The 21177-nt window shown below is 50.8% G+C and overlaps 2 protein-coding genes across 4 annotated transcripts; one reads left to right on the top strand and one right to left on the bottom strand.

The window, feature by feature from the left end:
- Positions 1-1540: 1540 nt before the first annotated feature.
- CHPF2 (chondroitin polymerizing factor 2) lies at positions 1541-6476 on the bottom strand. Of its 2 annotated transcripts, XM_074157301.1 has the most exons (4): positions 6190-6476; positions 4893-5457; positions 3309-3491; positions 1541-3027 (listed from the first exon to the last, which is right to left on the bottom strand). In XM_074157301.1, exons 1-4 carry the CDS (start codon positions 6462-6464, stop codon positions 1765-1767), a joined length of 2286 nt encoding a protein of 761 aa, XP_074013402.1. In that variant the 5' UTR covers positions 6465-6476; the 3' UTR covers positions 1541-1764. The 2 variants fall into 2 exon arrangements, with proteins under 2 accessions (XP_074013402.1, XP_074013401.1); XM_074157300.1 differs by lacking the exon at positions 3309-3491 and having other exon boundaries at positions 1547-3027; positions 6190-6464.
- A 614-nt stretch (positions 6477-7090) lies between these two features.
- Positions 7091-17351, top strand: ABCF2 (ATP binding cassette subfamily F member 2). Of its 2 annotated transcripts, XM_074156957.1 has the most exons (15): positions 7091-7158; positions 7419-7587; positions 9614-9826; positions 10724-10906; positions 11239-11410; positions 11553-11648; positions 12708-12810; positions 12896-12991; positions 13099-13218; positions 13776-13865; positions 14102-14212; positions 14464-14526; positions 14964-15092; positions 15746-15949; positions 16737-17351. In XM_074156957.1, the coding sequence occupies exons 2-15, from the start codon at positions 7434-7436 to the stop codon at positions 16872-16874; spliced, it is 1872 nt and encodes a 623-aa protein (XP_074013058.1). In that variant the 5' UTR covers positions 7091-7158; positions 7419-7433; the 3' UTR covers positions 16875-17351. The 2 variants fall into 2 exon arrangements, with proteins under 2 accessions (XP_074013058.1, XP_074013059.1); XM_074156958.1 differs by lacking the exon at positions 7091-7158 and having other exon boundaries at positions 7351-7587; positions 9754-9826; positions 16737-17349.
- The last annotated feature ends 3826 nt before the right edge of the window (positions 17352-21177 follow it).

Below are 21177 nucleotides of genomic sequence, written 5' to 3'. Positions count from 1 at the left end.
TTTAGACTGAACATTAGGAAAGAATTTTTCACAGAAAGAGTGGTCGGGCGTTGGAATAGGCTGCCCAGGGAGGGGGTTGAGTCACCGTCCCTGGATGTGTTTAAGAGACGTTTAGATGTGGTGTTGGGGGATATGATATAGGGGAGAACTTTGTAGAGTAGGGTAGATGGTTGGACTCGATGATCCCAAGGGTCTCTTCCTACCTAGACGATTCTATGATTCCAAATAAACAAATCTGAGATTTCTATCCAATTTGAAGCAATGTTCCCGATTTTGAATATTTCTGAAGCTTTTCTAATCTTACAGCATCTCTCTTGGTGTTGACACCAGACCTTCACCTCATACTCCTCATGAGTGTAGCAAATAAAAGCTTTTTCCCTTAAACAGTGCTTATGCAGCCATGAATGGGGTGAGTCACACACACTGAAATTCACAAGTTCACATCAGGCCTCTGGCCTTTGATTTCTAGGATACTGGCTGGAAAGAAGCAGCTGGAAGGCTGGGGGCTTTGCAGTAAAAGGATCGGTGGGTTCCTGATGGATACCAAATTAAACATTAGACAGCAGTGTTCCCTTACAGCAAAGGCGGCCAACAGCAGCCTGCGCTGCTTTAGGAGTGTTGCCAACAGGTCAGGGGCAGGGATCCATCTCCTCAGCTCTGGTGAGACACATCTGGAGTACTGCCTCCAGCTCTGGAGCCCCCAGCGTCAGAAGGACATGGACCTGTTGGAGCAGGTCCAGAGGAGGCCACAGAGATGCTGTGAGGGCTGGAGCCCCTCTGCTGGGAGGACAGGCTGAGAGAGTTGAGGGGGTTCAGCCTGGAGAAGAGAAGGCTCCGGGGAGACCTTCGAGCCCCTTCCAGTCCCTAAAGGGGTTCCAGGAAAGCTGGGGGGGACTCTTGATGAGAGAGAGGAGCCATAGGAGGAGGGGGAAGGGTTTGACACTGAAAAAGCGGAGATTTAGATTAGGTATTAGGAAGAAAGGACTTACTCTGAGGGTGGTGAGACTAGAGAAGTTGTGGATGCTCCATTCCTCAAAGTGTTCAAGGCCAGGTTGGATAGGACTTTGAGCAACCTGGTCTGGTGGGAAGTGCCCCTGCCCAGGGCAGGGGGTGGAACGAGATGATCTTTAAGGTCCCTTCCAATTCAAACCATTCTATGAAGCAAGCTTGGTGGATGTCAAAAGAAATTTTGCATTCCTCTGCATTACCAGATTACGCAACAAAACAAATGTTCTGCAGTTGTGGGGGAGCCAAACACAGCAATGTGACAGTGCAGTGAATAGCTTTGTCCAGCAGCAAACTAGAAAAACTGCACTTATGTCTCCTTGAACAATAAATGCACGAAGACACAAACACACAGAAGGCTGCAACAGCAGCACCAAGAGTAGCACAGACTAGGTAATTCTGTTCCAGTACCCAGCTCACATTCACCCTCTGCATTGCTTGGCAGAATTGTGTGGCTTAAAGTAAGGTCAACTCTGCTGCTTGTTCTACATCCTGCATGCCAGAGCCTATAAAGTTTACAAGTAACTACGCAAGTCTGCCTGGAAAGAAACTTTTTATTTAAAAAACAAACAAAAAAACCCCACAAAACCCCCACAGAAACAGCCTCCCTCCATAGCCCATGCCTGTGCCTCAGAGCAGGGCTAGGAAAGCCTTCCTCCCCCCTTGACCTCAGACGCCCTTCACCCATGGCAAGGCTGGGAAGGGGATGGAAAGTGCCAAGTGTTAAGGTGCTGAGAAACTCTTGATGTTTCCAGTCTCTCAAGTGCTGTTGGCCTGTTCCTGCTCAAAGAGGGCCATGGCTAAATGAGAGCGGGACGCGAGTCCTTCCAAGTTGCTAAGCACACAGCGATGGTATAACTCCTCGCTAAGCCGGGGATTGCAGCTCCTAAGTGCATATTTCTGCACTAGCCCCGGCTCCACAGCCCGAAATAGATGCAGACCGGAATAGTGGAGGAAGACATCAAACACCTCCATGCTCTCCAGCACCTCGTCTCGGTCTAGGATATCAGCTGCAAGCTTGGTACGTGCTGTCATATAGTCAGAGTTATAAAAGCAGGCCTCAGCGAAGGAATGTCTGTCAAAGTGCCCGTCCCTCAGGAAGTCGGTGCTGGAGGAAGCCGTCTCCTCACCACGGTACACCAATGCAGGGTTGAACTCTTGGAAATGCACCGGGAAAAAGACCTGCCAATTGCTGATAGTATTCATGCGGCAGCGGTTCAGGAACTCCATGTTGATTTCCGTCCAGACACTGGCCAAGAAGAATAGTGTATCCACAGGGTGCTTCTTTGAAACTATATCCATGAGTTTCACTTGCGATGGCACCTCAGTTTTAACACTAATCCAGGGAATTTTAACTTCTGCATAGCGTTTCTCCAGCTCTCCTACCATGGCTTTGACCCCAGCAAAAACATCCACCTGACTGACTCGCTGGGCATCATAGGGGTGGTAGATGAAAAGCAAAGTCAGCAGGGCATTATCATGCGTGTCCAGTGTGTTCATAGCAAACATATCCAGGAAGTTTGACACAAAATCCAGGTCCTGGACCGTCAAGGGAAGCACCAGCTGCACTCGCGTAGCCTCTGTCACATACGGCATAGGAATAATTTCCACCTTGCTTAAGGGCCGCACCAGGCTCACTCGTTTGGCCAGAACATGGCTGTGGCCCTTTTGGGTGACTACCTCCAGCAGCAGGTCCAGTGTATACTCCATGCCCCGTGTGGGGTCAAACCGCCGGTAGCCGTTCAGCAACTGCCGCTTGCTGAAGCGGAGCAGAGGCTGGTAGCGACTGTTCAGTTGCTCAAGTGCTGACTCAATGATTTCACTGACATCTGCTTTGCTGGCTCCAGAGAGCTCGCACTTGGGGGAGCCATCAGGACAGGAGAAGAGGTGCTGCTCAGTGAAGTAGTCCCAGCTGATTACCTCAAAACGTGACTTTGGAAGAAATGGGGCATTAATGCCCACAGGCCATGTCAAGCCTCCCTCACCTGCAGGGGTCAATGATGTCAGGTTCCTGATCTGCATCTGTGCAAAGAGAGAACGGACACTGATCCTAACCACTTCCTCAAAGAGGCACAGACTGTCTCCCACCCAGCCCTGCCTCAGCACCTAAAGCTGTATCTTGGTAGTGTCACACCAGTGGTTTTGGATAACACGGTGTCAGAAGTGCAATTTCTGAGACGCAGGACTATACTCTGTGTCTAGCTGACGGTCACCTACAAAAGCAGTAATCCTCCTTCACTGTCTTAAAAGAAAAGGAAACCTGTTTGGTCAAGGAGTTTTCAAAGATATCCCTCACCACACACCTGGAGGTCCTGGATCTCCTGGTAGGTTCTGTCCAGCTGGATCCTGCTGAAGTGCTTGTGCAGCCGGTACATCAGGGTCATGTCGGAAACAGGGTGCACAGCCAGAGCTGCTTGGAACTCCTCCTCTTCCTCCTTCTCTGGCTCAGTATTTTTGGCCAGTTCATAGGTGTGATAATGCTGGCCCTGAAGTGGACAAGAGCCAGAAAGTCTAACATGGAACTCGAGTTCACAGAGAAGCCTTCCCTCACCCATTTCCATGCTGACTGCAATACCCAGAGACGAAAACAGCAGTTGTCCCCACCCACCCTAGCCCTCAAACTACACAGAAACATAGGATAGTTTGGGTTGGAAGGGACCTTTAAAGGCCATCTAGTCCACCATCCCCTGCAATGAGAACTAGACCAGTTTGCTCAGAGCCCCATCCAACCTGGCTTTGAATGTTTCCAGGGATGGGGCAGCCACTACTTCCTCCAGGCAACCTGTACCAGTGTTTCACCACCCTTACTCTAAAACATTTATTCCTTATATATAGCTTAATTTTTCTCTCTTTTAATTTAAAACCACTACCCCTTGTGCTACTGCAATAGGACCTGCTAAAAAGTTTGTCCCCATCTTTCTTATAAGCCCACTTTAAGTACTGAAAGGCTGCAATAAGATCTCCCTGGAGCCTTCTCTTCTCCAGGCTGAAACCCCCCAACTCTCTCAGCCTGTCCTCACAGCGGAGGGGCTCCAGCCCTCACAGCATCTCCGTGGCCTCCTCCGGCCCCACTCCGACAGGTCCATGTCCTTCTGATGCTGGTGGCCCCAGAGCTAGAGGCAGCACTGGAGAGGGGTCTCCCCAGAGCAGAGCAGAGGAGCAGAATCACCCCCCTTGCCCTGCTGGCCACGCTGCTGGGCATGCAGCCCAGCACGTGGGGGGTTTCTGGGCTGCCAGCACACGTTGCCGGCTCATGGCCAACTCTTCCACCCCCAGCACCCCCAAGTCCTCCCCAGGGCTGCTCTCCATCCGTCCATCCCCAGCCTGTGCTGGGACCAGGAGCTGCCCCGACCCAGGTGGGGGACCCTGCACTTGGCCTTGTTGGACCTCATGAGGTTCACACAGACCCACTTCTCCACCCTGTCCAAGTCCCTCTGGATGGCATCCTATCCCGCAGGCGTGTCACTGCACCACTCATCTCGGTGTCACCCACAAACTTGCTGAGGGTGCCCTCGATCCCAAGTCTGTGTCACTGATGAAGATATTGAACAGAACTGGTCCTAGTACAGATCCCTGAGGGACACCACTTTCCCGCTTGCATCTTGGTCATTGCATCACCAATGTGCCCTTTATCTGACCTCCAAAATCTCTGGATCAGGACCTGCTAGTAGGCTGACAAATACTGTTTGTGTTCTTTCTCTCCTGACATCTCAGCTTTGATTGTGGGCCTCCCCAGTGCTGCTTGTCACACCACACAGCCCTTTCCTTCTGTGTAACTCACAGCAGAGGCTCACAAAAAAGCCCCTTTGCTTTGCAGCACAGAACTAGTAAGATCACGGGTTCTGCCAGGCTTAGCTAACGCAAAACCCGGAGAAGGGAGATAGTACCTGGAGCTGGGAAACACAAGTGATGCCAAGGAAATCAATGATGCAACGTCCCAGCCATTCATCTGGCCGCACGCTGAGGATCTCATTGCGACAGCTGTCCAGGTGCGGGTGGAGCTTGAGCAGCAGGCTGCGGGAGATCAGGTAGCCAAAGCCACCGTGACAATAGCGTGCCTGCTCATCTCCTCCGATAAACTCCTCCGCTCGCCCCAGGTAGACATCTTGGTTAATACTTAGGTGCGTCACCAGAGCCTTGACCTGTTCGGCCTGGGCATAGGTGTCATCCTGCATGATGTAGAACCAGTCATAGTCGGAACCAAAATGCTGATGGATATAGTGCATGGTCTCATACATGAGCCAAATGGGCCGCTCGTCCCCGTGGGCCACCAGCACCATGCCATGAGGCACCTTGGCACTGCGCAACCCTGTGAAGTACAGCAGGCGTGGGAAGTGGTGGGCTACCGTCTTGTTCACGGCCACTGCCAACGTATTCAGGGTAGCCTTGGAGGTCAGCACAGCCACAAACAGTCTCTCGTGGAATCCCAATTCTGTCTGGATGTAGCGAGTTCTGTAAACGAAGGACATAGCTACATGACAAAAGAGCTAGATGAGAAAATTCAGAGGATTATCGTAACTTGGGATGTCTTTATCTGCTCTACCAATAATCACAGAATCACAGAATCTTCATGATTGGAAGGGGCCTTTGAGATCATCGAGTCCAATCACAAAAAAAAAAAAAAAAAAGCCCAAACCCAAACCAAACCAAAAGAGTTAAGCCTAAAAGTAGAGCTTTAAGAGGAGACTCACTAGTAAAATCCTGCTTTGTAAAAACACTTGCTTCTTTCAAGTAAACTGTAATCTCACATCATTTACTTGAGCTAGGATACTGTGCTAATGTATGAAAAAAAATAAAAAATACAGAGCTAGCGAACTGCACGTTACATACATTACTCTTAATTGCTCAAAGTTTTCCCGATGAATAGACTAGTTAAAAAAGTTTTGAAGAACAACTTTACATGTCCTATTAGACACAAGTAATAAAAGAAATATTCTCAATCTTCCTCAGCGTTTCTGTTGCCTTTTTTTTCTTTAATTAACTTCTTAGACACTTATCTTGCACACCTTTAAGGTAAGAATCTTAGCCATTGCGTTGAGCATCGTGCCGTTTCTACATAAGGTATTTCAAACAGAATATTCCACCTTGAACCTGTTAACTCACTGGAAGATTTAGAATCCCAAACACCATACACATATGACTACCACCCTCGAAGGAAAGCCTGGCCGAAAGAGCAGATTTTACCTGAGCACTTTTTTGTAAGGCTTGTTGGGGTCTCTGTAGTACGGGACAATCCTGGGCCTGAAGTCCTCGTGGCCCGGGCCCGGCCGTCCATCCGCCGCCTCCAGCCGCGCTCCGCCGGCACGGGCCCCGGGAGGCCCCGCCGCCCCCGGGCACTGCTCCTCGCCCCCGCCCTGGCTCCAGGAGGCGCGCAGCAGGCTTAGGCTGCAGCCCAGGGAGAGGCCCAGGACGAGCGGCAGGACGGGCCGCAGCGCGGCCAGCAGCGCTGCCAGGCGCATGGCAGCGGCGGGGCCGGCGGGGCGGCCTCCAGCCGCGTTGCGGTGCGGTCCTGGGCAGGGGGGCGGGAGGAGCCGCAGCCGCAGGCCCGCTAGGCCCGAGGGGGGCTCACGGGGCCGCGCGGGCGCTCGGGGGGCCGGCGACCACGGGACATCGCCGGCACGGGGCACTGGGGCGGTGGCGGGCCCGGCGGGTCAGCGGCCGAGGGGCTCTCTCACCTGCGGGCCGGCGGCGGCCAGTAGCTCGGGACCGGGTGCGCGGAGGCAGACAGCAGCCCCCGCCCGGCCGTGGTCCCGCCGCTGCCACCTCAGCCACCGCATCGCCACCCTGGCGCGCTTCCGCTTCCGCTCCCCTCTCTGTGGTGCCGCGGCAGCCACTCCGTCTAGCGGCACCGCCACCTCTATGGTACTCCCGCGCGCTCACGTCGCGCGCCGGCCCCTGCCCGCGGCGGGCGCCGGGGGCGGGGCGCGGGGCCGGCGCTGGCGCGAGCGACGCAATGCACGCCGGGACGGGCAGTGCTCGCCGGCCGCCGGCGCGCGGCAACTGCGTGAGTGCGGACTCCAGCTCCCAGGGCCGCGCGGGAGCCCGGCGCCGGTGACGCTCCGCGCCCCGATTGGTCACTGCTGCGAGGGGGCGGGGCGTGCGCACGCGGTAGCAGCTGTCCTGTTGCGACAGAAGGAAAGCGCGGAGCCGCCGGTGCGGGCCGGGCCGGGCCGGGCCAGGCGGCGGGGAGGGAGGGGAAGGGAGGAGAGGAGGAGCGAGCCGGGCCGGGCCAGGCCAGGGTGGGCAGCGCAGCGCACGCGGGCGGGCGGCGCTCGGGCGGGCCCGGCGGCGCCGCGTGCTCTGGGCCAGAGCGGGCGGCGCGCGGGGCCGGCGGGGCGGGGAACCAGGGCGGGGCGGCCCCGTGCGGGGCGGATTGGCGCGGCCTAACGGCGCCTGTCGCCCCTCCGTCGCAGCCCCTCAGCCGCGCCATGCCCTCGGACCTGGCCAAGAAGAAAGCGGCCAAGAAGAAGGAGGCAGCCAAGGCCCGGCAGCGGCCGCGCCGGGCCGCGGAGGAGAACGGCGATGCCGGGACGGAGCCACAGGAGGTCCGGCCCCCGGAAGCCAACGGAACGTCGCTGCCAGGTGAGAGACGGCCTCGCCATGACGCCGGTTCCTCGTGTCCGTGCGCCTCCGGCAGGGAGCCCTGGCGGGGGGAACCGGTGGCCCCCCGGTTCCGGTGCTGGGAGCGCCCAGGCAGAGCTGTTCCCACTCGGTTGTGCCCACGGCTGAGTGAACCGGGACGTCTGTGCCTCTTCGGATGAAGTACCTGGCGGGTACGGGCTTGTGCTGAGCGGGGCGCTGCAGCGGCTGCCGTTAGGGCTGCTTTGAGCCGGCGGGACACCGGTAACGGTGTGTGGTGTCTCGCCATAGACCGGGCAGGTAAAGGGCTCCCTATGCCCTCGCTGAGGCTGGCAGGGTGAAGACGGAGCATGCTGGTGGTGTCTTCCCTCTCAAACACTGTCCCCATCTTCTGGTACTTGATGCTCAGACCTGTTTGGGGCTTTTTTGGAGGGGTTGTTTGTTTTGTTTTTTTCCTGCTGCAGGAACCACTGTAGTGTCTGAATTCTTACTGTTCTTACCGATATTGCTATGAGTCTCTGTCCAGCTCTTTTTCTGGGACATTCCTGCTTTGCAGAGACTAAGAGCCTGGCTGTCTTAATGAAAGACACTTTGTCAACAAAGAGCTGTTGGCCTCCCTAAAGGAAACAGGCGAGGTAAAGTTTACAGAGAGGCAGTTTATTGTCTGTCCCGACTTTAGCCCCCCGTAACCCGCAGGCGGTTGGGCACGCAGGTTTTATCCGGGCTCAGCCCACGGTGCGTTGTTGCAAGCGGCGCTCGGTGAGTGGCACAGAGACCCGGGGCAGCACCGGCACGAGGGTCTGAGGGCAGGGCGGAGGGGCCGGTCTCCCGGGGACCCCAGGCCCCCTCTGAGCGCTGGTGGCTCGGGCTGGGACCGCAGGCTAGGCCCCGCCGGTGCCCGATCCCCATCGCGACCCCGGGCCGCCCCGGCCCCGCCCGCCCGGGCCCCACCGGCCAATCGCCGCCTGCTGCCGTGTCTCTTTTGCATACCACCCTCCTATTGGTGAAGGCGCGTCCGGCCCGCGGCGTGTCCCTCCGCCGGTGGCAGAGCTGCTACTGTCCGCGAGGTGTCCCTCCGCCGGCCGGGCGGCGCTGTGGGGCTGGGGGGGAGGGGGCGTCCACCGGCGCAGACAGCAGCGGGCAGGCTGCGCGGGGCGGGAAAGGCGTATTTCTTATTGGCGGCTCCCTGAGGAATGATGGCACGTCAAGGATCAGCCTGCCTTGCCCCCTTCGCTCCTCTGGCTTGCTCGTTTGTGTGACTGGTGCCCGCGCCTTCGGAGGGTGCCGTGTGGTTCCCTGTCAGTGCAGCGGCCAGTCTTGGCTAAGGCCAGTGTGCCTTGGGGGTAATAGTGATTTTGCCGGGGGGGCCAGCTGCTGACAGCCTCCCTCGTTGCCCTGAACGCCAGCTCCCTGCTCAGAGCACGTGGGGCATCGCCGAGACCCTCTGTGCCAGTTTCTTCTTCAAATGGCAGTGAAGATAACTCAGGGCTGCAGCAGCAGATCAGCGTGGCAGGGAAGAATTCCTTCTCCTGTAGGAGGAAAGGACGAGGGGGGCACGTGTATGGACACATTAGCCTCTCAAAAAATCGATAGGACCGATTCCAATGCTGCTGCTTCTTTCCTTCTCTCAGCTTTCCCTTCATTTATTTTCTAGCCAAGTTCTCTTTTGGCCTGCCCTGTCCTTAAGCTGGCAAGCGATATTTCGTAGGTTCTCTTCCCACCCCAGCCAGCCCTTCCTGCAGTGAGGAGTATCCATCATACTTGGATAACAGACTAGCTGTTCTGGCTGCTTGCTTAGTTCCAATGGTCAGATTTTATTTAGAGAGCAGGTGGAAGTTCTTGTTGGACCATATATACCCGTTTGCTGAGCTGAAAAGCTGAGTGTCACTGCCTCTGGGACTCCTCAGTGAGTCTGTAGAAATGGGGACATGGGAGTTGTTTTTGTGATCATGGGCCTGTTGGTACAGGGGCTTTTGGCTTCCCTTGTATTTGTGAATCGGTAACGCACCTGTTCTGTCTCTGCATATAGAAGTAGATGCTCTTACAAAGGAGCTGGAGGACTTTGAATTAAAGAAAGCTGCTGCCCGAGCTGTGACAGGAGTGCTGGCATCCCATCCCAACAGCACTGATGTCCACATCATTAACCTCTCGCTGACCTTCCATGGCCAGGAGCTGCTGAGTGACACAAAGCTGGAGCTGAACTCTGGGAGGCGATATGGCCTGATTGGACTCAACGGAATCGGTAAGATGTGGGGCACAGTGATGTAGGCTTCTTGGAGCTTGGTGAAGGTTCTGTGCTGCTGAGAAGCTGGGCAGATGCAGGTGGTAAATGCTGGAAACCAGAAAGAAGGCGGTTAGACAGTTCGCGTTCTCCCATCTCCATGCCCAGGAAGAGGAATTGCTATGATTGCTGGTAGAAGTATGAGGTTGCTTTCCGGCTCTGGACTGTGTGTTTGAACTTGTTGCGGTGGAGAGCTGGGTGAGATGTCTGGGATCTGTGAATATGGCTGATTCCTGTTTGCAGGATTTGTTTAGCAGTGTCAAAAAAAACCCCAGTGCTGATGCTATTGGTCAAAGAAGTTGCACAGTATGGAGGAGTAGGGAGTGTGTTGTCTGGCTTGAATGGGAAAACAACTGTACGCTCCCTGGAGAAGGCAACACTACATGGAGAGATGCAGAATAGGGGTGTAATTGAAGGAGAGCCAGTAAGAGTAACCAGTTGGTTTAACTTTAAGGGAAACACTTAGGTTCTCTAGTGATGAGTGCGTTACTTTACTCTGTGCTAGAAGTTTTTAGAGTCTGGGGTCCTGGTGAGACAGCAGGAAGTATACAGCAAAGATAAAGGTCCCCAAATCCTGGCAAGGGCTGAACTGCAGTGGTTTCCAAAGAGCTGCTTCTTGTCTTAATCCTATCCTTGGGGTGCTGAGCCTTAGCTGGGAGGGCGGCCTGTTGCAGTGAGGCAGTAGGCTCTGCTGTGTCTCTTAATTCTTCTGGCCTCTTGGGAAAGAAATTCCCAAGGATTTTCTGGTGTTGGAAAGGGAGGGATTCAATGGGATCTGACTGCATCTTGTCCGTTTCTCTGTGACATTGTATCTCACCCAATCCAACAATTAATTGCGGAGTGTCTGTCTGCACACAGGGAAATCCATGCTTTTGTCAGCTATTGGGAAACGAGAAGTGCCCATCCCAGAGCATATTGACATCTATCACCTGACCCGAGAGATGCCTCCCAGTGACAAGACCCCTCTACAGTGTGTGATGGAGGTGGATACAGAGAGGGCCATGTTAGAACGAGAGGCGGAACGTCTGGCTCATGAAGATGGTAAGGCTTCTCAGAGTCCCTGTGGACAAGGGACATTTCATCCGTTTCCCTCCCTACCAAAGAATAGGTCTTGTTTGGGTTCCTTGGCAGAGTTTTTACATGTTACGGCACCTATTTCCCCGAGCTGCCTTGTACTAGTTGAAAAGTCCTGTGGGATTACATTTCTTTGGATGGAATTATTCCATGCAGCTTCGTAAGAATTGTCTCAGGCTTGGGAATGGAGGGGGCTTAATAGTGGTAAAGCAGATGGACTGTGAGCTTTCCCAGCTGTACAGGGGTGCAGCTGAGAGCCCTTTCTTGGTAGAAGTGCTGACAGGCAGGCTCTCTTTCAGCGGAGTGTGAGAAACTCTTGGAGTTATATGAACGTCTGGAGGAGCTGGACGCTGACAAGGCAGAAGCACGGGCCTCGCGTATCCTTCACGGCTTGGGCTTCACACCAGCCATGCAGAGGAAGAAGCTGAAGGACTTTAGTGGTGGCTGGCGAATGAGGGTGGCTCTTGCTAGGTGAGTGGTATACCGCCTGCTGCCTCCTGGAAGAACGGCTCCCTGACTCTGCAGAGCCACAGTTCTAAGACTGCAGAGCAGAGCTGAGAGGCTTTGGGTTACCTGCATTTACCCTGCGCTGCCATCTCTCCTCTCTTTTCAGAGCCCTCTTCATTCGGCCTTTCATGCTGCTACTCGATGAGCCCACAAACCACCTTGACCTGGACGCCTGTGTGTGGTTGGAGGAAGAGCTGAAAACGTAAGCGTGAAGGAGTTTGCTGCTTCTATGGGCTGTGCTTTTCTGCTGGAACATCATGTCAGCACATGAGCAAGTGCTACAGGAATAGCTGTTTATAGTTCTTGTAGCTACATAACTATAGTGCAGTATCAGTGGCACCATGTGTCTACGGAAGGATTCTTGATACAAGAGACAAGAATTTGAGACAAAACTGAGTCTCTGCCCCTCTGAAGAAATGCTGGTTTGTGCTCTCTGGTTAAGGCCACTTCCTTGAAAGCCAGGAGCAGCCCTGGCAGCCTGTGCACCAGCACCTTGTACTGTACCAGTAGCACGAGCTTTCCAGACCTGGCTGCCAGCTCACCGTTCTGCATATTTTTTCCTCTGTTTTCACAGAACTTCAGTGTCTGTGTCAGTTTCATCTTGTTCTAGTATGTCCGGTGCCTGTTTTTCATAAACAAAGGTAAAATGTTAAGGCTTAAAGCAAAAAGTTTAGGAATAGTTATGAAGCTTACATTATCTGGGTTCTGCATCAAAACGACTGCATTGTGAGAAGGGCTTCTCATTTGCAGAGGTTTTCCCATCAGCTTTGTCAGTTGAACCTTTTGCGTGCTTGCTTTAGAAGTCAGATGTTTTAGGGAAGTAATGTGAACCTCTCTTTTTTTGGGAGGCTTTACTCACTCATTTTACAGATTTGAAGCAGAGCTAGGTGTAGTGTACTTAACAGATGGTACTCTGCACCGAAGTGAAAGTAAGCAGCAACGGCTGAAACTTCTTAGAAGTGGAGTCAGTTGCATCAGTAGCACTAGTCATCTATCACAGCTCAGCTCCTTGTGAAGACTTTCTTATGATGACAAGTGTTTTGGCATGATGAAAGGTGTTTGCAGTATTTGCTTACTGCAGCTAATTGTAGCTGATTTACTCCAGATTTCCCAAAGCATCTCTGGGGCTGTTATCTTTTTGTTCTTAATCCGATTGTAGGCGAGAGAGGTCTGGTGCATGTAAATCCTTTGTCACCATCAGGGCCAACGAGCAAGAACTCTTTTCCTAGCTTAGTCTCTGATAACTTATGTGGTGCCACAGGTTCAAGCGGATCCTTGTGCTGATATCGCACTCCCAGGACTTCTTGAATGGTGTCTGCACCAACATAATCCACATGCACAACCGGAAACTGAAGTACTACACAGTGAGTAAATGGTGCCCTGCACAACCAGCAAAAACAGAGGAACTGTTCTCAGGGGCATGTCTGATGTTCTGTGGTCTCTTTCTAGGGAAATTATGATCAGTATGTAAAGACTCGCTTGGAACTAGAAGAAAATCAAATGAAACGATTCCACTGGGAGCAAGATCAGATTGCTCATATGAAGGTACATGCCCAGCTGCTTGAACATCTTTCTGCCCATGCAGGTGGGCAGAAAGCACCTCTTCAACCTTGTTGTTGTGGCTTTTGGCTAACTCTTGTGTTCTGTTGCAGAATTACATTGCACGATTTGGTCATGGTAGTGCAAAGCTGGCCAGGCAAGCTCAGAGCAAGGAGAAGACCCTTCAGAAAATGATGGCTTCTGGCTTGACGGAGAGAGTCGTGAATGATAAGGTAGGATAAGACATGGGATTGCACCTAGAGATCAGCATTGGAAACATGGGCTAGATAAGCAGACTGATCTTTAGATGACAGCAGGAATGGCTGACACAGCTGGGAGCAAGAATGGTCTACCCTTCTTGATGCCAAGGGTGACTGTACTGAAGATAGTGTAATGCGGAAGAGTGGAAAGAGGAGGAGTAATTTTCTAGGGGAAAGAAGGAGATTTGTCATATCCATAAGGCTATTTTGCAGACACAGAAATCAGAAATGAATGTCTAAGGGTTGGAGAAGACGGGGGAGGGTGCTCAGAGCAACTTTTACTTGTTTGAAGAGTATAAGCCCACATTTGTTTCAAGGGGAAAGAGACAGGGAGTCATTAGCCAGCAGATGAGCTTGTAAGCAACTAATCAGAATCAATCTGTGAGTGAGTTGCTAGAGGGGCTCATAAAAAGTCACACTCTGGTGCCATAGTCTACAGATGATGTTTGTAGTGAGCCATGGTTAGACCAGAAGAACTGGGTTGTCTCGTGCTCCGGGGTGTCTAACAAATGGATATTCTGTGTTAACAGACTTTGTCATTCTATTTCCCACCCTGTGGGAAAATCCCCCCTCCGGTCATCATGGTGCAGAACGTCAGCTTCAAATACACCAAGGATGGGGTGAGTATGGGAATGTGTGTGGGCTGTGTGGAGATTACTTGTGTCCCTGCCTTGTTTGGGAGCATGAGGCTTTTGGCTGAGCTTTCTGGCCAGGCTGCAGCATATGACGAGTGGATCAAACTTCTTTGCAGTGTTAATGCTGAGTCTGCTCAAGTCAGAGCATTACAGGTGCAGTATGGAGGTTCTGGGTAGTCGTGGAAAGGCGTAATATGTGTTACGATTTTTGTGGTTTGCAGCCATGGATCTATAATAACCTGGAGTTTGGGATTGACCTGGACACCCGTGTAGCTCTTGTTGGACCCAATGGAGCCGGAAAGTCAACACTGCTGAAACTGCTAACAGGAGAGGTACCTACCCTGTCTACCCTGTTCTGGACCTTTATTCTTGGGGTAGTGTTCAACAAAGCTGCACTTACTTGCTGCAGCACCCCACTCAGGCCTTGGAAATCCTAAGATGCTGCAATATAGGGCTTTTTCTCTCATATTATTTGTTCAGGCTGCCTCCTCTGTGCCAGCGCAGAGATGGCTGGATTTTGTATTTCTAGCATACAGCAAAAGGAGGAATTTCCTGGTGAAATGCTTTTCTCTTCCCTTTCTAGCTGCTGCCCACAGATGGGATGATTCGCAAGCACTCACATGTGAAGATCGGTAGATACCACCAGGTACTCTCTACAGCAGCCACTGGGACATGAAATGCTGAGGAAAAAGCTGTTGGGAATGAGGAATCTTGCCCCTCTATTTCTGCTTCTAAGGCCCCTCCACTGCTGCCTTCTGTGCCTGGAGATGGGGGAAGGAACCTTTGGCTGAACAGGCTCTAGCAGATGTTCTTATCCTGAAAAGAGGGTTGCTGTGGTCCTTTCTGTTTAGCCTCTCACTTTTTATGGGAGAGATGGTTGCCTTGTGCTTGGTGATGGACAAGCCTGCTGTTCTGAAGGTTTCTCCTGAAATGGGGACTCGTTCTGTAATAGTTCAGCGCTTTGGCTATAGTGTGAGTGGGGTTGTTGGCTCTTGCGTTCTGCTGCTCAGCTGGTACCAGAGGGGCGTAAGGGGGGGTACTTTTGGCCTGCACAGCCTGAAGCTGAGTTTTCTTTTTTGCCAGCACTTGCAAGAGCAGTTGGACTTAGATCTCTCACCCCTGGAGTACATGCTGAAGTGCTACCCAGAGATCAAGGAGAAGGAGGAGATGAGAAAAATCATTGGCAGATATGGTCTGACAGGGAAGCAGCAGGTGAGTATGAGCTGTAGAGGTTTGCTTTTTGGTTGTTAGGGAAGAGCTGCTGCATTTTCTGTTGCTGTACTGATGTCTGACAGCATGATGCAGTATGGCACACCACAGCTTAAAAATGCTTTTTCCATTCCTTGACTTGAGCATATTTCAATTGTAACTTGAACTAGTTTGCTTATCTCTTGTTTGTGAGATAAATACCAGGCAGAAATGAACTGGGAATGGGGAGACTTGCTTCAGACAAGAGGGCAGGTCTAAGTCTAAACATGACATGTTCCTATACTTCATAGGTCACTGATGAGGAGTTGTCCTCATCAGTGCAGTTCAACGTTGATGTTTACATTGTTCTTCCCCCTTTGTGACGTCAGAAGTTGAGAGAAGTTTTTGTGGTTGTGGCAGGATGCAATGAGCACTAGTCAGACCTCAGTTGTCTATCCTTTGGAACCTTTAATGCAAGCTGGGTCTTGTTATGGGCACTCCTTCCTGGAATTCCCTTGTTCTGCTGGTGAGAGAAGCTTAGTCTAGGTATAAGACTGACCAAACATTGTCCTCTTGTGTCATGTAGCTGTTGGAAACACTGTGAGATCTGAGTATTTTGTGATCAGGGTGGCAATCTAAGTTTCCCTGCAGCGCTGTGAACAGTCTGTGTTTGTCAGGTGAGCCCCATCAGGAACCTCTCGGATGGGCAGAAGTGCCGCGTGTGCTTTGCCTGGCTGGCCTGGCAGAATCCTCACATGCTCTTCCTGGACGAGCCCACCAACCACTTGGACATAGAAACAATAGATGCTCTGGCAGATGCTATCAATGACTTTGAAGGAGGAATGATGCTTGTCAGCCATGACTTCAGACTCATCCAACAGGTAAGAAAAGTAGTGGATTTTGTCAGAGCAACAATTACCTTTGTAACACTTTAAGTAATTGAAGTAAGTTATTTTCAACTGACTGGCTCTTACTCATCCCAAAAAGGTGTGCGAGTGAAAAAAAATCACTGGACTCACTGGACACAATTCCTTTGCCATGTTCATATGAAACAATTACTGAGCTAGCCTAGGAAAACTTTAGATATTTGAAAGAAAAAAAACCAACCAAAAACGAAAACAAACCCCTACAAAACCCTAGAAGTGAAGAATCAGTGAAATGGAAATCATGACACGCTGTGGAGGCATTAACTATATTTTTAAATGATACTGGAGTAGTTCTAGCACAATTTTTTATGACTCAGACTGCACAGGCAAAGGAAATTGTGCCATGTACACACAGGTGTCAAATGCTGATTTATCAGCTTTGTTTCATCTGCAAGTTCAGGTATAATTTTATTTTTCAGATCCAAGTAGTTCAGGTCAAGAACTACTTTCTTCAGCTCCCAATTTAGCAGGAAAGTCTTTCCTTCTATGTACCAAAAAAAAAAAAAAAAAGAAATGTTGAGGGGTGAAGAATTTTTAGTTCTAAAATCTTGCATAAATTATGCAGAAAACACCAGGTAAGAGATTTCACTGCAGATATTTTTCTTTGGTAGTCAAAGTGTGAAAGTTATTAAACTCTCTTCTTACCAGACTTCAAAGAGTAGATTTTGGTTAATTTTACAATTTTGGTAAAGCTATAAAATGGTGTACTGTAAACTTCTCGTCCTTGTATGCTTGCTTTCAGGTTGCGCAGGAGATCTGGGTCTGTGAAAAGCAGACAATCACGAAGTGGCAGGGCGACATCCTTGCCTACAAGGAGCATCTCAAGTCAAAGCTGGTGGACGAGGATCCGCAGCTCACCAAAAAGACACACAATGTGTGAGCTCTGGAGCAGTCGGTCGGGTGCTCCTGGTGGAGACTGACGGTGGCCAATGTGACTTGCCCACCGGCTGACGGAATGGGACTCTGCTGCTCTCTCCGTGGCTGTGTTCTAGGATTGCTGCAATACTGCTTCCCCTTGACTTGCCTTGCACCTCTGTATCTGGACAGATCTCTCCTGATCTGGCTACGTTTGGGCAACCATTGCCATATTCAGATGATGTCCCATCTGAGCCAGGCCTTGGACTCTCACGCTCTGGGGCTGTGGCCGTGGCAGGTGGGGTCTGAGCTGCAGTGGTACAGAAGCGGAGACCCCAGCCCAGCTTCTCCCGCCTCTTCCTTCCCAATTTCTGCTTCAGTTTAGATACTTCACTTCAAACTCCTCTGGCCTTGGTTTGTTTTTAACTATTATTTAACAGTGTAATAAACAGATCTGCCTGAGAATCCATCAGTCAATAAAGAGGGAAGAACAGTCTTGTCTTGTTTTGTGAGCTGTGGTAGTTACTGGGCCACACTGGGGCAAATCAGCTGGTGATGAGCTTTGAGTAAGGAGGTAGAGCCCTTTCTTCTGGGGTGAAGGTTTGGTTTTTCAGTGCTACCAGAGTTGTAAGCAGAACTTGTGGGGTACACAAAGTGGTGAGTACTGAGCTCTGAAGATACAGAGCAGTGAGCAGGATCCTCTCACCTGGGAAACCTCTGCTAATCTGGTGAACACTGGGTTTTCCAGTTAGTGACATGCTTTTTTTACTGTTGTTCACAGACACAACTTGAAAGGGTTCTGAGGATTGGAAGTTAGAGACAGAATGTAGATCTATAAAATACCTCTGTGTGTTCTCTACTACAAGAGGGTGGCTTAGGTCTATGCTTTTTCCTTTGCCTGGAATTTTATGGGTCTAATAATGAGACTCAGTAATTTAGAATTTTAGGATTGCAAGTTTGTTCCTTGCAGGTTTAACTAAACAAGGCTAATAAACTAAAGCTAGTTTAACATTTATTTTTGTTCTTAAATTTTTAGAAAAGTTGGTGTTTAAACCTCACCCTGCGCCACAGGGTATGTATTTTTAAAAACATTTAAAAAGAAAAAGGTAGCAAATCAAACCAAATAGCTTCTTATGGTCATGAGTTACCATTTTAATTACTCCTGACACCTGAGAATGGCTGCACTGGGCATATGAAAGGTTCATGTAGCCCAATAACCTGTTCCAACAGTACATATTGACAGGCAAATTGAAGCATAGGACAAACATGTAGTAGTTGATTTCCTCAGATGCTGACTCTCTGTGGCTCTGACTCTGAGAAGAGTACTTCCTTTTTTTTTTTTTCCAAAGGGATCATCCAAGTTGTGACTGCTGCTATAGGAGCACTGCATATCATCCACAGGGCAAACATCTCAGTGGGAGCCGGTTCCAGTGCAGAACACTCAGGTTTTTCAGAGTTTTTAGCAATGATCTAAGAGAAAAAAAAAAGGTGTCTTTTCTGAGAAAATAATGCAGATTAGTATAAATGCTGTTCAAGTTAATTCTGCAGAAAGTCTAGATTGCATTGAAATGTCACTGAAATGAATGTCTCGTAGCGCATTCTGAAGTGCACAGACAAGACAGTGACCAAGTAAAAACAACTGAGGGATAAGTAATTAGTGTAAAGGCTGATTCCTGCCACAAAAGCTGAAACAATAATAGACGAAGGCATTTCTTTGTTCCTTCTGCTCCCTAGGTTTTAAAAAGAGTTGGAAAGGGCTGCAAAGTAGCTGTGAGAAGAGCCTCAGGTAGGACTTCCTGACCTCTCCAGAGCTACTGGTTCTGCTCTTCCTTACTCTTAGCAAAGATTTGGTGATGACTCTTAAGCTACATTTCAGATCTGTGTAGCTGACAGCCACAGTGGCAATAGTAAACACGGGATATAATCTTAGACTGAGTTCTTTGGAAATGACAACTCTTGAGAAGGGCATGGGAACACTGGGATGACAGCCAGCACGATGGACAGTGGTTGGAGAACTCTCGTAGCCGTGTCTGCTGCTGCGAAAGGAGAACTCAGCCGCAGACAGGTCTCTGATTTAGCAAACAAGGGCCCCAGGTGCATGTTCAAAGCAAAAACAGCTGTAACTGCACCAGAAGTCACAGTTAGCAGGCCAGGACTTGTAAAATGGAATATATAAACATGCTTTATAAGGCTGGTATTTCAGCCTTGCACTGCCAGTTTGTTAGACTACATGAAGGAGCTGTGGCAGACTTTTCTCCTCTCACACCGGTTCCTGTGAGAGCCAGCCACCAGCTGGGGCAGAGGCATTTTGAACTGTTTCAGCAAGGGCTTTTCTGATCACGCACAAAAGCAAAACTGTATCTAGATAAATAATGAGAATTGCTCTTTGGTTGCTAGGACGGTCATTTCTGTGACAGAAGTGGCCTAGAGCCTCCACACTGTTACTCTTTGTTGTGGTCCAAAAGTGAGGTTGGCTCTAACACAGCTACAGTCAGAAGTGGCAGATATTTCATGAAGTGCAAGGGTATGGTATTCCCTTCTCTGTGTGTTGTGAGCTGATCCATACACTACAGAAATAGCACAAAGATAAGTCAAGCCCAGCACAAGCTTCCAGAATGGGCAGCCTCTAGCACGTGCAATCTAGGGAAGCAGATGGTAATTGCCCAAATCTGGGAGCTCAAATGTGACCGTACTGCTCAGTGGATGAGCCTCTGCCCTTGCTGTACAGTGGCTCCCTGTACTTAGACCAGTTGCTGCTCCTTGTCCACCACAGGGCTTCCCTCTAACTAAGCATTTTGTCAAAAAAACAAGCTGTGTGTGGATAACTGTCAGCGCCCGACACGGCTGCTGCTGTGGAGAGATACAACAGCTCCCTCAGCGTGAGAGCGCCTTTGTGTGCTGGGACTGGTGGAAAAGGTACAGCAGCTCCAGCCGCAGTGAACGGCCTCCCCAGCAGAAAGATCTTGGCTGTTCACAGCTCTGTAAATCAGCGGGTGGGTGGGATGCACATCAGAGGGGGAAGCCAATGCACAGCCTCTTAGAAACCAGAAGCGGTGATGTTGCCTGCTCTGTATTTCCAGTATGAGTCATCCACTGACATCTCTTGGTGTTCGACACCACAGAATACACCACTCCTGTCCCCAGAAGGATCTCACCCCCCCATATCTTCAATGCCCAAGCCTGTTGTCCTTTGCAAATGTGCTGATGTGATCATTCCAGCCTGTCCCAACTGACCACTGATGTTCCAGTTCTTGGGTGCAAGAAGCCCTTCTGTGACACTTAGACCCGGTTTGTCACTGTGATGTTTATTTGCACTGGGGATAGGCAATCATGATCTCACAAGGACAGGCCTGGAATAAAACTAAATTCTGCAAAAGGCTATCGGCTGTACAAGCATGGGCAGGGTGACTGATGAGCAGGTCTCCCAAGCTCAGTCCTGGGATGATGTGATTTACTAGGGATGTGCCAGTATAACATGTGCCCCCGAGCAGGAGACAGTGCACGGCAGCACAGCGATACCAGCGTCTCCCCTGAACGTACATCCTCTTATGAAATACCTGTTGTGGTGTCTGCTGAGAGAATCCTTTTCTATCTAAAGGACAGAAAACCTTTTCTATTTTATTCACTTCTGTGTTACTGCACATATTTTTCCTGGCTTAACTTAATTCCTGCATCGTGATTACTATCACTAGTGTGATTGCTGGTTTCCAGGATGGACCAAATCAAACTCAGGGTGTCAGCCCTCCCCTCCCACTGCTGCCTCCTGCCCATTGAGGCCCCATTGTTTGCAGCAAGCAGAGCTCCCCAGAGCAGGTTGGCAGAGACAGTGGAAGAAACACTGTCTGTTGGGGTGTTTATAACGCTGTCACTGAGCTGCTGAACCAACCTTCCCTCCAGTTACTGAGTCTCCACTGACAGCCTTATCTGTTCCATCGCACTGGAGCGGTTCCACCCGTTTGATTCTGGAAGCGATACCTGGAGTTGTCTGATTTACACCCTTCTACCAATGCAGGAAACCTCCTTTCACCAAACCCATGGATAAACCTGGGAATAGCTCTTCTCTGGCACTTCTGCCCCATGTGAATGAGACACTACTGCTTCTGCCCACCTCTTTGCACTTAAACTTTTTCTCAGCTCTGAAAGTTTAATTGAATCAGTTACTTCCCAGATCCCCTCAGGCCAGCTGCCCATCACTTAGTGCAAAGCAGAGTCATTGGTTGCAGCTGTGTGTTCGTCCTGCTCCTTGGGGACTGCATCTGAGGGAGGTGAGGTCCTTTGCTATATAACCAGCCCCGTGGCCCTCCCTGCTTGCTCTGCTGGAGGCTGAG

Source organism: Numenius arquata, chromosome 12 (genome assembly GCF_964106895.1).
Source record: "Numenius arquata chromosome 12, bNumArq3.hap1.1, whole genome shotgun sequence".
Taxonomy (NCBI): domain Eukaryota; kingdom Metazoa; phylum Chordata; class Aves; order Charadriiformes; family Scolopacidae; genus Numenius; species Numenius arquata.
This window is presented reverse-complemented; position numbering and strand designations above follow the sequence as displayed.